General features: G+C 52.4%; 6 protein-coding genes across 6 annotated transcripts; 2 read left to right on the plus strand and 4 right to left on the minus strand.

The window, feature by feature from the left end:
• Positions 1 to 87: 87 nt before the first annotated feature.
• COCCADRAFT_69931 (uncharacterized protein) lies at positions 88 to 453 on the minus strand (the record flags this gene model as incomplete). The annotated part of the gene is made up of 1 exon (XM_007717901.1): positions 88 to 453. A coding segment is annotated over one exon (366 nt), but the record flags the coding sequence as incomplete, so codon positions are not given.
• Positions 454 to 2,066: 1,613 nt separating this feature from the next.
• On the plus strand, positions 2,067 to 2,384 carry COCCADRAFT_47933 (uncharacterized protein; the record flags this gene model as incomplete). Its single annotated transcript, XM_007717902.1, has 1 exon — positions 2,067 to 2,384. A coding segment is annotated over one exon (318 nt), but the record flags the coding sequence as incomplete, so codon positions are not given.
• Positions 2,385 to 3,602: 1,218 nt separating this feature from the next.
• On the minus strand, positions 3,603 to 4,319 carry COCCADRAFT_43434 (lytic polysaccharide monooxygenase; the record flags this gene model as incomplete). The annotated part of the gene is made up of 1 exon (XM_007717903.1): positions 3,603 to 4,319. A coding segment is annotated over one exon (717 nt), but the record flags the coding sequence as incomplete, so codon positions are not given.
• A 2,298-nt stretch (positions 4,320 to 6,617) lies between these two features.
• COCCADRAFT_8208 (uncharacterized protein) lies at positions 6,618 to 12,107 on the minus strand (the record flags this gene model as incomplete). The annotated part of the gene is made up of 3 exons (XM_007717904.1): positions 6,618 to 7,127; positions 7,183 to 11,613; positions 11,661 to 12,107. The coding sequence occupies 3 exons, from the start codon at positions 12,105 to 12,107 to the stop codon at positions 6,618 to 6,620; spliced, it is 5,388 nt and encodes a 1,795-aa protein (XP_007716094.1).
• A 550-nt stretch (positions 12,108 to 12,657) lies between these two features.
• COCCADRAFT_29346 (uncharacterized protein) lies at positions 12,658 to 14,748 on the plus strand (the record flags this gene model as incomplete). The annotated part of the gene is made up of 2 exons (XM_007717905.1): positions 12,658 to 13,342; positions 13,391 to 14,748. 2 exons carry the CDS (start codon positions 12,658 to 12,660, stop codon positions 14,746 to 14,748), a joined length of 2,043 nt encoding a protein of 680 aa, XP_007716095.1.
• A 298-nt stretch (positions 14,749 to 15,046) lies between these two features.
• Positions 15,047 to 15,969, minus strand: COCCADRAFT_40041 (lytic polysaccharide monooxygenase; the record flags this gene model as incomplete). Its single annotated transcript, XM_007717906.1, has 3 exons — positions 15,047 to 15,394; positions 15,519 to 15,783; positions 15,866 to 15,969. 3 exons carry the CDS (start codon positions 15,967 to 15,969, stop codon positions 15,047 to 15,049), a joined length of 717 nt encoding a protein of 238 aa, XP_007716096.1.
• Positions 15,970 to 16,269: the final 300 nt, after the last annotated feature.

The raw sequence follows: 16,269 nt of genomic DNA on the forward strand, positions 1-16,269 counted from the left end.
CTCGTTCTGAATCTGGATATCTGGCCCTGGTGTTTCCTGCCTTCCTCCTAGCGGGTGTACATCGATAGTGTCGCCTACTTTTCCTGCCTCTATTTGATCTAGTATGCTAGCAATCTCCTCCCTCTTGAACTTCCATACTAGCGCTTCGACGACCTTCTTCAATCGACCCCCGTCTGTTATCTTACTCTGCAGGGTTTCCAGCGCTTGCCTAAACTGGTCGAGCGGTCCATTCTGAACTCCAAGGTCACAGACAGCCTTGTACCACGGCACATTAGCGTTTTCCTCCTCAAGGAGGAACCTCAGACTAGTAAGGAGATTGTGCACGCTCGAGGCCTCAATCGCGCACTTGGCCCGATCTTTGGGCGCATCCCTAACGTCATTGAGGTATCCAAGGACCTTCGCGGAGAGCTGGAGCACTGCAATTATGCTGGCTGTGATGCTGAGTGGATCCATACTTGGACAAGATTGCTGGAAAAAAAAAGTGCAAATGAAGAGATACTAGAGAGGAGAACGGCATCATGTAGGCAGCAGAGTTGCTAGTGTCTAGGCTGAGGGTAGCCTTGCTGCGGTTAAACAGCTGCAATGCAACGTGTTGTGCTGCGCCACATTTTATTGATAAGACCCACTGCTATGTAGGTGTAACCATGCAGCAGATTGACCACTTACCAGAACTCTTTTAATGCGGAATCTCAGTGCACAAAACTAATTCGTTTTAGATAGCAGAGTGATATTTGTGTTGCATAGACGTGGCAAGCCTTGTCTAGCGATACCTTGTAGCAAATAATTTCTGAACGTTACCTTCCGTCTACAACAAACGCCCTACAGCATTGCAGCTACGCGGGTGTTTCAGAAGCGTTTGGTGCGGAATATATCATAGTCGTTTAGATCAAAAAGATAAGTTATGTTGAGTAAGAGACAAGGCTTTACGCGAGATCAGCAACGGCGCTATAAGGCTGGTATAAATCTCGAGTCCAAGTGTGCTAACATGTAGAGGGGAAACTTCAGAATATCGCTTTGAAGCGGTCCCAGATTAACAGAAATTATGAATAACAGTTATGCGGTTTGAAGATGGAGTCTATCTTAATCCCAACACACGGTGCTTTTCTACCTATTGGGAAGGACGCTAGAAGCTATTATTTCGAAGATCAAAAGATCTCTTCGAATAACCAGCAAGTTGGAGATGAGTGCTCAAGCATATAACGCTATCCCGGATAGGGAATAACTTGTGCTGATTGTATCCTCACATCCATCGGACAAGACTGTCGAATTGTCCACTGATTTCGACTGCGTTAAGTCACAGATAATAGGAACTCTGAACATATCCTGCCTAGTCCTCCCATCAGTCACATAAACAAACTATGTATGTGCTTGAAGCTTGGATAGTCCGTTTCACTTCAAACGCTAGACTGCTTTTAGGTATTTACATAGTGAAAGCAAACGCTTTTTTCACAACGGTGCTCGACTACAGTACACAAAGTACGTTGTTTACCTCTCTCCCCCTCCTATATCAACACCATCATATCACTCCCAAATGCAATCCCCACAACTACAACCAAATCACCTTCTTTCATCACAGTACGATACCCCATTGATCCGAGAAACCACCTGGCAAAACCACGGCCATGGACTACGGGCTTGATGACCGTGACGCGGCCGACGGGCTACTCTCTCTCGCACTTGAGACGCACCTCACTCCAACTCAACCTGAGGAGCTACTAATGCCCTCCCCACTAAGCATGCGTCCACAGCCAGATGACGAAACTTCACCCGAGCCCGGCAGGCTTCGTCTTCCTTCACCTCCACCGACAGATTCCACCAAGGAAGAATCTCAACCTATATACTCGGACTCCGACGCCAGCTCGTCAGTCTCCTCAGGCCCCTCATCTCCAAACCTATTCCCAGTCCCAGCCTCAGTGATAAACCCCACCAATGACGAATCTCAACTTATAAATTCCGACTCCAACACCAGCTCATCACTCTCCTCAGCCCCCTCATCTCCAAACCTACTCCCAGCCCCAATCTCACCCCCAACCCTCTCCTCCCTTTCAGCCTCGGAGCAAACCGACCTCATAAGCCGCATCCACGCCGGCCTATCCTACACGCGCACCCAACAATCCCGGAACCTGCCCATAACCCAAACCACGCGCTTCACCCTCTGCCCGCAATCCGCCACCCACCGCCTCGCCCTGCACCTCTTACGCAAAAACGCCACTCTCATCTCCTCCTCCCCGACCCACGAATGCTACGAGCTCGGCATCCCGCGCCCGGACTTTATGCGCGAAGGCGCGGTCGCGGGTGTGCATGATGCGCAGTGGTGGATGGGCAAGAGCAAGGCGGAGATTAAGGCGGGGCCGTGGGCGGATGAGGCGGAGGTGCGGGTTGCGGAAGGGCGGATTAGGGGGGTCGAGATGAGGAGGAGGAAGAGGGGGGTTGGGAAGGGGGAGAAGGAGAAGGAGTGGAAGTTGAGGGAGGGGGTTAGGCGGGCGGAGGAGGAGGAGGAGGGGAGTGATGAGGATGAGGAGATGGAGGATGTAAAGGAGGGTGATGGTAGTGAGGAGGATGGGGAGGAGGTAGAGGAGATGGAGGCAGTGGAAGAGAATGAGGGCGAGGCGATGGAGGGCGTTGAACATGAGATTTCGGCACCTGCGACGCCTTCTTCGACGAAGTTGAGGAGTCAGGCTGGTTTCAGTGCTTCGCCTTCTACCATGAGCCTGAGGAGCCAGGGTGCTGTGGAATCTTCACCATCTTCGCCTTCATCGAGGGTCCTGAGGAGTCACAAGAAATAAGGGGGGAGAGAACGAACATGTTTCTTTAGTTGTGTTTCTGAGTCTGGTTAGTTGAGTCACTAGGAATTGTTTTTTAAGGAGTTAAAAAGGGTAGGTTAAATGGGCGTTTTAGGTCCACGATCATATTAACAATGTAATTATTAAAAAACCCCAGAAAATTTCTCATTCTGTGCAAACATGTAAAAAAAAAATCAAGTCAGGTGTTGTAAAGTCAATGAGCTTTTGTATTCCAATATATACAAGCGCAGCACCGCTGCCAAAGAAGGTATAATACTTATATGCAAACAAAAAGAAGAATCAGGCCAGAACACTTCAAAGAGTAGTCCAACCCATCCGTGGTTTTTTTCCCAGATTCCAGAAGTAACCACCCCTTTTTTATTCGTTTCTCAACATCAAAACGACATGTCCTTCTAAGAATTTCGAGAAACGCAATCTCCGCATTTACTTGCGGAGAGACTGGCGGAAAGCACGGCTACCGCGCCTGGTCTTCTTGCTACCGCAAGGGCGCTTGGTGGTGGCAGGAGTAGCAGGGGATGGGGTAGCAGGAGTAGGCTTGGGAGCCTCCTCAGTGGGGTAATCACCACCAGCAGGGTAATCACCACCATCAGCGGGGTAGTCATCTGAAGGAGCCTGCTCAACAGGGGCGCTGCTGGGCTGGGTAACGGGGACACCGGCGGGTTGCGAGACGGGGGTAGCGGGCTTGGTAGGCTGGGGCTTGGGAGCAGGAGCAGCGGGAGTAGCCTGGGGGTTGGAGGCGATGGCAGAAGGAGAGGCAGCGGGGGATTGGGCAGGAGATTGAGCACCGCCGCTGTTGCCGCCGGTCCAGACAGTCTGCGAGGGGAAGGGGAAGTCCTTGTATCCGCCCCAGACGCTGAAGTTCCACGAGGGATCGGTCTTCTTGTAGCCACCGGGGAACTTGATCATGGGGCCTGGGACACCGGTACCGTCGCCGGTGACCTTGATCTGGGCGCAGCCGTAGTAGAACTCGGCTTGGCCGTCGTGGGCGCCGTGGACACCGACGTGCTGGGAGCGGACGAGGTATTCACCGGGAGGAGTGCCGATGGGGATGTCGAATTCAATGCTGTTCTTGTCCCAGGTGCACCAGGCGTCACCCTTGATGTCGCCCTTGGTGCAGAGACCAACTTGCTTGATCAAGAACCAGTCACCATCACCCTCGTACTCCTTGACAGAGCCCTTAGCAAGGGACATGTGGACGTGGCCTGGGCCTGGGTGCTTCATGGTGGCGCCGACACCAAGCTTCATGGCCAGCTTGGTTCCAGGCTTAACCTCAGCGACGCCGGTGCGGCCGGCGGAGGCGAAAGCACCCTTGTTGCAGCGGAAGTCGGTGTCATCAGGGGTGATGTTGTCGAGAGGGTTCTTCCACTTGGTGGGGTTGTACTTGATAGCACGAGTATTCTCACGAACGAACTCGTAAGGCTTGGACTCAACGCCATCAATGACAAGGAGCTCGAAGAAGTAGTGGGCGGAGGCGATCTGCGCAATGGCAGCAGCGGCGAGGAGTGAAAGCTTCATGTTGAGTTGAGGTTGAGATTGGGGTTGGTGATGTTGTTTGTCGTTGTTTTGAACTTGGACTGGAAAGTGAAAAGGATTGTATGGAAGGACTAGCCTTGAGAAACGAATGAAGTAGCGAAAGACTGTGGAGAAGCGAAAGAAGGTTGGCAGTGAAGTGCTGGTGAGGCTTCAGGGACGTTCTACACGACTTCTTATGTATCTCGTCACTTGCCTCTGTTCAGCGCCTCGGTCAAGCTCCCTAACTCTTTCTGGCTCCCATGCACTCCAACCCGCCCCTCGGTGTCGAGCACTTCTTTACCATAGTGCCTTAGGCGCATGAGGGTTTGTTTCCTTGGCGGCAATCTCGACCCGCCGTGCCCGCTTGTCTGTGGCGAAGCGAAATGACAACATGGGCCGTAGGAGCTGATTGTAGTGGTGTTCGGTACCTTGGCGCCTGTTTAGCGGAACCAGGTTACCGGGGGCGTGGGTCTGGCAGCAGAAAATACCAGGCCCGTCAGTGTTTCAAACGACCTTGATGGCGTTCAGTTACTTGGCGTTCGGTTACTTGGCGTTCGGTTACTTGGCGTTCGGGGCGTCTGTCATTAGTGAAGATAGTGTAAGCCGTTACACACGCCTCCAAACGTCCATGCGTCACTGAGCAGACTGCGGAACGAGGCGTTTACGAGGCTTGATGGACCCGTCTGTCCAAACTAGGCTTGTTTGTACGAGAAGAAACACGCGATGGTGTTTTCCACCAGTCAGTATTGTTTCGTGGGGCGAGCAATTGCCCAAGCATTTTTCCCATACGTGCAACGTTTGATGCTACGAAATGACGGGGATAACGCATTACAACACTTACCAGCAATCTGGCCGAGCGGATCCGGGTTGCACGACGGTATTGCACAGCATCACCGAGCCTCTACATGGTGTTCAACGTCCTTCGTATGCGCGCGCATGGGTGTGTGATAGCAGGGGAAAGAGATTGGCGACGTCGAGCACAACGGGGGAATGGAGGAATAGGATGGGCACTGGACATAAGCGTGAGCATACGTCAAATGCCTTATGTAGTCGCTTTGTTATAGGCATGTATAGAAGATTTGCGATGTCCTTGAGCACAATTGCGTTATTTGGAGCTGTTAAGACGCCCTCTGCAAGCAACTGGACCAGTGTGCAGCGATGAGGCCCAAGGGGTGGCCGCTTGGGTTTCTCGGTTTGGCAGGCGCGCGACTCCTGGATCAGAGCCGGCACGTTAGTCCCGCCGCTAGCGCCGCCCCACGTTGTCCAAAATGGGTACACGTCTAGAACAATAGTATTTAGCGTGTTTCCGATCCCGTGGCTTGTTTCAGAGCCGATGCTTGGCAAAACATCCGCCGAATACAGACAGACAGATGTTTTGCAGTTCTCTCCGTATTCAGGTCTGACTGTGTCAGTGGAGAAGTGCGGAGTGCCAGGCTGAAGCTGACAGGCCGGGTAGACCACGATTACAGTAAGTATCGCCAGGAGGTGTAGACGGACCAGCAGCGGGTTGAGTGACATCGGGCACATGGTTTCGTACGACTTCAATCTGGGCCAAGAAAATAGATTGCTGTTTGATAAGCTTGGTTCATGCAAGATAGACTCATTGTGTGGAGTGCAGGATCCCATGCATCGCACCCACTTGTCATCCTATCCTGTAGCCAATCCGAAAGGCACTCTCGTCGCGTAAACCTACCCTCAAGTGGTCGAAGATACGGGTGACGGGACGTGCAGGTGCTTGGCATCAGCAAATCCTATATTGACGGCGTACAGATAAAAACGGCGCCACAATGCACTGACCCACAAGGCGGGCATCGACGCTGTATGGATGGAAATAGTAAATGCACACTGAGGGGTTCAAAGGTATTGAGTCTTGGTATTGCATCATTTACGGCTGGACTGCGTGTCGTGAACGGCAGTACTTGTCTCGTATGTCCTAGGTTATGCTGGTGGTAGCCCCGCGGCGTATAATCTCATGTCGTCTCATTAGAGTTGTGTATGATTGCATTTGAGAACAAGTCTCTAGACTATCACGCCACACTCTCCTTTTGCAAAACGGCCCAAAACGGCCCAAAACGAACCCCGTTGAGCAGCAAAAAGAAAAAAAGGAGAAGAGAATACACGACAACCCCTGATGAGCTCCTTAGTCTTGCATCAGTCACCACTGTTTCTCAGCTCCAATAGAACAGGCAAACATGAGCAATACCGCTTTTCTGCATTAAGCATTTTTCCCGTTACTCAGAAACACCTACTAATGCATCGCGATTCAACAAAACATCTTTCCCGTTCAACAGCAACTAACGTTTACTCGTCATCCTTTTCCGCCTTCTTCTCCCTCCATGCCTCCTCCAGCTTCTTCACCTTCTCAACACCCTTCTTGTTCCCCACGCTGTTTTCCCACTCTGCCCACTTCTTGAACACACCCCTAATCCTCGACGACTTGCCCACCTTGGTCATCCTCTCGAACAAATCTCGGACCTTGTCAGCCTCACCGTGGCTCTGCTCAAGCATCAGATACATGTCCCATACATCTCCCTTCTTGGCAAAGGTGTCGACGAGTCCCTCGAAAATGGTGCGGCCGCGCTCGGTATCACCATTGGGCGACTTGAATTCCAGCGCGGCAAACTTTTGAGTAAGATACCGGTGTTGAGGGGCTGCAACAGATTGTGTGGCGCGTTGAAGAAGGGCGCGGGCCCGACCTGGAGATGGTGGCTGGATAACGTCCATGAGAAATGCGGCGTAGGAAAGCCAGAATTTCGGGTCGGCTGTGAACGACTTGTTCTTCATCATGGATTGATAAAGCTCATCTGCTTTCTGTCATGGTGTTAGCAAAATCTGCAAAAGACGATCGGGAATCTTAGATACTCACGTCAATCTTGCCCGATGAAATGTAAATCTTGATCATGCGCTCGTGAATTTCGCGGTCATCGTTGTTTTGACATGCTTCCTTGAAGACCGCGTTGATTGCATCGTCACTGGAGAAGTCGTTTTCCAAGTGCAGCAAGGCCGTCCAGACATCAAGCTTCTCCTTCTCCTCTCGTGGGTTGATGGTGGCCAGCGCACGACGGGCAATCTGGCGCGCCTTCTCAATCTCGTTGAGCTCGCGCTGGAATACCATATAGCGTACCCACAGCTCGGCGCTGTTAGGCTGTCCGAGGAGTAAGCGCTCGTAATCTGCGACAGACTGAGGGCCATAGGCATCAAGGTCACCAGTGCGATCTTCCTTGATGGTGGCCTTCTTGCTCTTCTTTTTCTTCTTTGGAGCATCATCCTCGGACTCGGATTCAGCCGCACCCTTTTGCTGATCAAAGTCGAGGGTGGCACCCGTCCAGTCGAAGCCAGAAGTGCTGAGGCCCTTTGCAGTTGCTTTTGACTCGTCGTTGTCAGACTCGTCTTCAGAGCTATCTGCGTCGGCAAGCTCAATATCATCATCGCTTTCTGCGCTCTTGACGCTCCTCATATCAACATCATCGTCGAGCTCAACTCCTCCCTCCGAATCGTCGTCCTCCGATTGCTCAACATCCGAGGCGTCCTCCATCTCCTCATCTTCGCCTTCGCCTTCGCCCTTCACCTGTGAATACTTCAACGTAAAGCTGACCTTCCTCGACTTGGGGTCAAACTTGATGACTTTAGCCTTGACAACATCATCCTTCTTGTACATTTCCTTGAGCTTCTCCTTATCAACAACAGCATCTGCTATTTGAGAGATGTGGCAAAGACCGCTGACATTGTTCGAGTTGTCGACAATGAGGAAGACGCCATAGTCCTCTACATGCCTGACCTTGGCAGTGACGATTTGGCCAATCTTTAGGGTAGCAAATTCCAAGGGCTCGACGTAGTCTGTCTTGATGACTGAAGTCTTCAGACTCAGCTGTGGGTTGCGTTGATCTTCCTTGTTCGAGATGACCTTGCCGGTCACGAGCTGATCCACATGGAATGCACTCTTCCAATCTTTAATGTACTCGTCTGAAAGGTGACTGACGCGGACATAGGCTTCAACATGTGGACCTAGACGGACGTAGACACCGTTGTTTGCAATGTGCTTGACGAAGCCACGGACGACTTGGTTCACCTTGAGCTGTGTACGATCGGTGATTTCAGGATCCTTGACTGGCAATGAAGAGCTCAGGACCCTGGAAGGCCTGGCCGACAATCCTAGCTTCTTGTTTGGAATGTCAATGTCAATAACGCACACTCGCAAGACATCGCCAACCACAAAATTCTTCGGCTGAGCTTTGTCGTAGTCATCTGCCAACTGCTCCATGAAGATGGGTGCAGCGATGCTTTCATTGATTTGAACAACAATTGATGCATCGTGCAGCTTGGTCACACGTGCGGGTAGGACGTGACCGACTTTCAGGTCTTGGAGAGACAGTGATTTTCCGGTCACTGTAGATGCAGCTGTCAAGTCTAGCTTTCCATTCGCAGCATCCACTGCCTTTACACGGACTTTGAGAGAAGAACCCACGGGAAAGTTCTTCTCAACATCAGATAGCTTCTCAAGATCGTCAGTTAGGTCGAAGAAGTCGATGCGCCCGCGGATGTTGGCTGAGATGTTCACCCAGACATGGCGGTCGGCAATGTTGTTAATGAAAGCAATGTGAGATGAGCCGACCGTAACTTTGTCGAGGCTCAACACATCCGCTTCTGACTTGATCTCCTTCGTCCTCGCGGTCATTTCGTATGTTGTCGTCTTGTTACTTGACCGAGATGTGATTGGGAGGAAACGGAAATTGCGAGGATCATGCCTTCCCAAAACCCGAGCCTGGATGGTATCATTCATCTTGAAGTGTGCAGTTGGTCGCTTCTTGTCAGGAATGCTATCCCAGTTTTCGAACAGTTCCGATACAGAAATGCGACCAGGAACATTTGCGGCAAGCTCAACGTTGAGTTGTGTGTCCTTGACTGACCGGACACGGACGGTCATCAGAGTACCAAACTTGATGTCGTCGGTAGATGTCATTTTAGGGTCCACAGGGTCAACCAGAGGCTCTGCTACCTTTACTGGAGGGGCAGCAGCAGCCTTTGCTGAAGCAGCTTCAGCTTCAGACCTCATCGACAACCAAAAGAGTCCCTTTCCGGCATCTACATGCGTAACTCGGGCAGTGATGGATTGGTCCTTGCGGAGGCCAAAGTCGGGCGCCGCGGCCATGTCTTCTGGTAACTGCGATCTGAACAGTGCACCGCTGATGCCATTGCCAAGCTCAACAAAGACCTTGTCTGAGAGGATACCGCGCACGAATCCATGCACAGTCTCACCCGCTTGCAGATCCTCAATACTGATGGCAAGTTTTGAGGCCTGTGCGTCTTTTCGAAGACTAGGTTTGTTGGATACGGTCGCCGTTTTGGATTTGCCATGCTTGGTGAGAACCACGAGATCTTCCAAAGTTCCACCAACGCGAATCTTCTTCATGGTCGAGATGTCCTTCTTCTCTGATCCGTCAGTCAGATGACCAAGGCGAAGAATGCCCTTGACACCATTGCCAATGTCCAGAGTGGCCGATTCGTCAGACTTTTCAATGACCGTTCCTTTGACGATTCCACCGGGGTTGAGAGCATTAAAGGCGGCTTCCTTGTTGATATCAACAGCAGCAGGATCCTTGCAGGACACCAAGAGCTGACGTTCTTTTGTGTCAACAGAGAGGACACGCACGTTGACAACCTGCCCAGCATGAAAGTGTCGTGTTGCGTCATGAATGAATGCCTCGCTCATCTCCGCGACTGGAAGCCATGCCTTTACACGGTTGTAAAACTGCACGGTGGCACCATTACGGCGGACACTGACCAAAATTCCAGGGCCAGTGGCACCTTCTGAAATCATATCGTAGTTTGTCCAAGGCTTTACCTCGGAGTTGACCAATGACTTCTTGAGGGTAAGGTGTATTTGGTGTCTCGCGGGTTCGGTGTAGAGCACTCGAGCCGTGACCGGTAGTCCTTCCCTAAACTTGCGTTCTGGATGTTGCAATCGGACATCAGCGAGGTGCATCTCTTGAACCAGGCCAGTGATGCCATCAGCCAGATGGACAAGAACAGCGGTTGCTCCAGACTTGTCTGCGAAAAGCTTGTGCACCTTGCCCTTGACAACTTCACCAGCTTTGATGTCCTCAATGCGGAGAAAGGGTTGGTCAATGACCTTCTTCTCAAGGGACAGCTGGAAAATTCCGTCAAGAGCGTTGTAGCCAACAATTCTTGCCTTGTGGTTCGAGTCAAGTTTGAATGCACCAGCCTCCTCTGAGAGAATATCGACTTTGTCGTCTGAGAGTCGCGAGATGTGGGCGAAGCCGACAACATCTTTGATTCCAAGGTCGAAGAATGCACCTTGGCTTGGTGCCACCTTAACGACCTTGGCGCTTTCAACAATGGTGGAAATTGGGAGCAGGTCGATCGGAGGCTTGCGCTCCTTGGGTTTTCCAGACATGCGCGTAGACAACGAAAGCACATGGTCTAGTAAAGACACGCCGACCTTCCTGGGGTCTGAGCCAGGACATGTGAATAAAACACGGGCCTTTACTTTGGATCCGATTTTGTGCTTTTGAGACACATCGGTGGCCTTCTCAGTCGCGCCGGAGTGGTATGCGTCAGCCGTCGCATCTATCAAGCCCAGAATCTTGCCCGTGATTGTGTTTGGCGTGTTTTCTGTAACGAGAAGGTCGACCGCAGTTCCCGGGAGGAATACGTCAATGGTAGGTGCTTCTGTCAAGGTATTGCCCTTGGTCAGGTTTCCCGCTTTGGTGTGGTCGGCAGAGAGCTTGACGATGCGCCCGTCAGAGTTGAGCCCGGTAACCAGGCACATGAAGACGGCACCCTCTTGGACTTTTGAATGCTGTAGGTTTGGACCAAGCTCGCCCTTTGGTAAAAAGCCCTTTAATGTGGCATCGTTCAAACCCAGATCCATGACCAGACCGTGGTCCTCATTGCTCACGACAGACGCTTGTATCATGCCATTGACAGGTATTTTGCGCTTTGTAAGGCCCGTGTTGACCAGCTTGGGCTCAATTGACAGTTCGAGTCGCTTCCTTGCCTTTGCGCCTTCGCTGCTGGTTGCGGTGATGCATGCACGAAGGTACTGGCCAACGGAGAAGAGCTCCCTGAGATCGACATCCTCAAAGTCATCCTTGTCACTTCCATCTTCCTTGTCACTCTCATCTTCTTTGAGGAGCTTCTCTAGTCTCTCGTTGAGTTTGTCGGACACGGCAGTGAGGGGAACGTAGCCGACTAGATTGTTAGGGAGGGCAAGCACAAGGTCTTGGTGGGAAATGTCGGTGATCTGACCAAGTACAATAGTTCCAGGCGACAGTTTCTGGGTATGATCAGTCTAGCGCCGAAGCTGCGCAGCATTTTTCTTACCTTGTAGCTGAGAGTCTCGACCTTTACCACATCCTCCTTGTCGCCGCTCTCGTGTGTCTTTTTGCTCTTCTTAGTCATCTTCTTCTTTGACTTGGGCGCAGACTTTTTCTCATCGTCCTCGGAACCCATGTCGCTGTATCCTTCGCCATCATCGCCGCCGGGACGCTTCTGGCCGGTTTGCTCGAAAAGAACATCCTGGTTCGCCTTTATCTGAATTTGCTTGTGTTCGAGTGGAGTCAAGACACTGGCGCCTCCTCTGGGAAACGACTTCTTCTCTTCATCCTTGAAAATGCTGGTTGGTGGTGCAGGGTTCTCAAGCTTCGCCTTTGCAGGCGATTGCTGGTCGACATCGGACTTGCGCCGCTTCGCTGATCGGTCGCCGGATGCGCCCTTGGGCTTTTTGGACAGGGTGGCGCCCTGCTCTGCTTTCCGCTTGACCGCGCCCATTGTGTGGTGTGGGATGTGTGCGGGCGTAGAGAGGGTCGAGTGGTGAAGATTCCGCCAAGAGTTCGAAGCGCAATGTTCTTCGACTTTTTTTGGTGGGTCCATGCGCCCAGGTTCTCCCACCAACCGCGCCAGCAGGGACGCCGCGCCTCTCACGCCCTCGATGACGAGATGGCACGCGACGCCTCAACGACGCTGCTGAGTGACCATGGTGTCAATTTTTGGGATACAGACGAGTTGGAGCATTGCGACCAATATGCACTCACTCTCCGTGCTTCAGACACGCCTCACTGCCGTGCATTGCCAGTGAAAAGGGTGCGTTTGGAAGGAACGCCAGGCCACTTAAGGCCCAAAAGGGCATAGCGGTGCACGTCAGTCGCGCCTGCTCTTCGCGACGTGCGCAGGTCGTGCACCTTCCTCTCCAACCTCGCCGGGCGTATCATATGAGCATTCGTCCCATATCGGGGTCGCTCCTTCCTGGCTGCCCGCGTGTGTTCACTTGAGCTGTGCATTGGTGTCTCTCTCTCCCATACTCCCACCCCTTCTCAACACCATGTCGTCGCCCTGCGCCCCTCGCAGCATGCTCCTCCAAGAGCCCACTCCAGAGCTCTTCTCATCGCCGCCTCCCGCTTCATCCGCAGCAGCCTGCTCACGGAAGCCCAAACGGCCGCCTCCCATCACTCCCAAGCGCTTCACTCGCTTCTTCACACCCCGACACTCCAAAGATGTCTCTTCGCGCACTTCGCTCTCACGCTCGGGCCGTCAGTTACAGGACATCACCCGGTCAGCTCTGAACCGTGGCCGGGCAACGCGAAGTACCCCCCGAAAAACAGTCAACTTTGTCGACATTGAGAACCAGATGCGCACCCCTCAGAGCAGTCGCAAGCGGAAACCCTATCTGTCGCCTGAAAGTTCACCTGCCCAGTCGTCGCCCTCGAAACGATCTCGTTACGTCACCCCTCCAGCACTCGATGCACCAGCTTTTGATGTACTCGACGACTTGGCTGACCTGGATGAACCCGCCGTATATCCCACACCCATTCGACGGCTGAAGCAACTGGGAGGACCGTCAAGAACATTGCAACGGTCATTTGGTGGTGTCGTGGGTGTAGGCCGAGGGTTTCGAAGAGACCATGGTGCGTCATGGCAGGACCAGACGGCCAACTTCTACAGTAGTTCAGACGACCTTCATCAGCTACCCCAAGACGCCCCGCCATTCTGTACCGCCAGCTGCAATAGTGAGTTTCATATACTGCAAACATCGTCATGATACTAACCTGTTCCAGCCAACTCTTTGCTTGCCATTGGAGATGAAGATGGGAACATCCACCTGTTAGATTCCGAGGGTGACTTTTCCAAAGCACATTTATCATGGAAAGCTCATTCCAACGCCATCATGGACCTGCAATTCTCCTCTGACGACTCTCATCTGGCAGCAGGGTCTGGTGACCAAACTGCACAGATTGTCGATGTTCGTACGCAGCAGACTCTTGCTGTACTGGCCAAACACAAGTCATCAGTAAAGCAAGTGCGTTTCCAACCGGGTGATGACAAGATCGTAGCGACATCAAGCCGAGATGGTGCTGTGCAGATTTGGGACCTCCGATGCAAAGGCAACCAAGGGTCGATACATTCAGCCTGGGGGTCAGATGCCCCATATGCCAGCGTCGTCCGAACCCTTGCTTCAGCACATGCCGACATCAGCCTACCGTCATCCGCGCTCTCTGCTACCCGAACTACATCGAGCAGCAAGGTAGAGAGCATCAATCGTCGAAACGACATCTCGGTTACTGCTCTCACTTTCTTACCCGAAGGTCGCGAGCATTTGCTTTTGACTGCCTCGGATGCTTCCACATGCGTCAAGCTCTGGGACATCAGAGGTCGATACTCTCTGCGAGGCCCAGCCATCCCCATTGCGACTACACGACACCCCGAATCCCATAACCGCCACCGACACTTTGCCATCAACTCACTTACCCTTAGTGGCGACGCATCCCGACTCTACGCGTTAAGCAAGGATAACACTGTTTATGCTTATTCCACAAACCACCTCATCCTTGGTGTAGCTCCTGAACTCTCTTCGACATCCGCATCGAAACAAAAATACTGCGGTGTTGGCCAAGAAGGTCTTGGGCCCATCTACGGCTTCCGTCACCAGAGCTTCCACGCTGGTTCATTCTATGTCAAGGCATCTTTGCGAAAGACTTGCAACGACCAGACGGAGATGCTCGCAGTTGGCAGCACAGACGGCGGTCCGGTATTGTTCCCTACTGATGAAACATTTCTCAAGCGCGAAATCCGGCACGACGACGACGACACAGATGACCTCCCGGACATTACTGCCCTTACCGGAAAATCCTCTAGACTATTGCTATCCCGTTCAACTACCAACAGCCGTTGTCCAGACACGATTCCTATCTACGAGCATGGGACAGCTCTTGTACGAGGCCACGACGCCGAAGTCACCAGTGTTTCGTGGGCACGCAACGGTAGCTTGATCAGCGTAAGCGATGACTTCCGCGTGCGAAGGTGGAAAGAGGGGCCCCAGGCGAGGGAGCTCAGGACGGGCGGGGAGAGTGAGGGAAGAAGATGGCAATGCGGATGGGCTGCTGTTGGAGAAGATTACGACGACGATGATGAGTAGTAGAGGAAGAAGTGTTGCAGTTTTCCGCGCCATTTTGTTTATTATACCCCCTCTTTTTCATCCATGTCGATGTTTGTATAGCGAGAAACGAAAGCGATGAATACTGTATTCTTTGATAGTAGATAGTTGATTAAAAACAAAATAAATGTAAAAGTTTCAAATCATTTCATCTGCAGTTCTTGTATTCACACACTATCACTACTATATACACTTGCTCTTCACCACGAGAACGTAATCTCACTCTCAGACTCTTCCCCTTCCATCCCATCTCCCCCTTTATCCACCTCCTATCATCTCCCTAACCACTCCACACCTTCGGTCCCGGGCACGTATACGTAGTCTGCGAGCTACTATACGTATCGACCATGATACCGGGATCATTCTGCGACGCATACCCAGGAATCGTAGCCAGGTAATCGCCACTCGGCGACGCGGAGCCACCGCCTGTAACTTCGATCTGGGCGCACTCGGCGTAAAATTGCGGGCTGCGTGCTTGGTGCAGAGCGAGCAGCTCGTGGCGGACGAGGTAGTTGCCTGCGAGGAGGGTGGCGGGGACGGTGGATTCCCAGTAGAGGTTCTTGAGCACGAAGGCGGTGCCCCAGTTGCGGCCGGAGAGGGGTGGGGCGGTCATGCCTTGTTGGTCGATCTGAAAAGGTTTTGATGTTAGCCTTTCTCTACCTTTTCTTTTTCTTTTTCCTTTCCAACTTAAGATTTTGGATATAAGGGGGAGGGGGTGTTGGCATGGGTGAAGGGGGAGGTGAAGGAATTACCTTGAACCACTTCTTTCCACTTCCATCACACGACTTGAAGTCGCCGGAGCACTTGTACATCCAGACCATGACGGGGCCTTGCTCGTGGGTCCACTGCTTCCAGATTGCGCGGATCTTGCCGCCGGCTTTTACCTTTGCGACGAGGTCGGCGGAGGTGCCGCCGTTGCACATGACTTTGGAGTCTGTGACGCTCATGGTGGGGTTATAGTCGGGCCATTGGCGTTGGATGGTTTTGGGGGAGGAGGCGGGGGAGAAGCCTTCGTAACTGGGGGGGTCGGAGTGTTAGTCTTGTTGGGTATGAAGGGGAGTGCGGAGGAAGAAGGCGGTAGTGATGGTGGTGTAGTTACCCTGGGTATGTCACGCCGTCGATAACATAGCTAGTGACTGCACCGTGGGCAGCAGCCTGGGCAGCCAGGAGCGCCGTAGGCAGGAAGATGTTGGAAAACAACATGTTGAGTCGATAGTAGTTAGTTTGTTCTTCGTCTTCAACACTATCTCATACTCCTTCTCTTCAGTTTGCATGCCAGCCTCCCCTCTTATATACACTCACCCTCGAATAATACACCGTCAAAACCAAACCTCTCCCTATATCACTCTCCCATTATCCCCATATGACCAACTTACCTACCCACTCATCTCCAGCTCCCCTCCTCCCTTCCACGGACTCCACCGTCCACCCTTCGCCCCCCTCCGCTATCGCCCCATCAGAGATACGATAGCACAATTGACCCCGCAATAATAAACGACTGGC

The sequence above is a fragment of the Bipolaris zeicola genome (assembly GCF_000523435.1).
Source record: "Bipolaris zeicola 26-R-13 unplaced genomic scaffold scaffold_202, whole genome shotgun sequence".
NCBI lineage: Eukaryota > Fungi > Ascomycota > Dothideomycetes > Pleosporales > Pleosporaceae > Bipolaris > Bipolaris zeicola.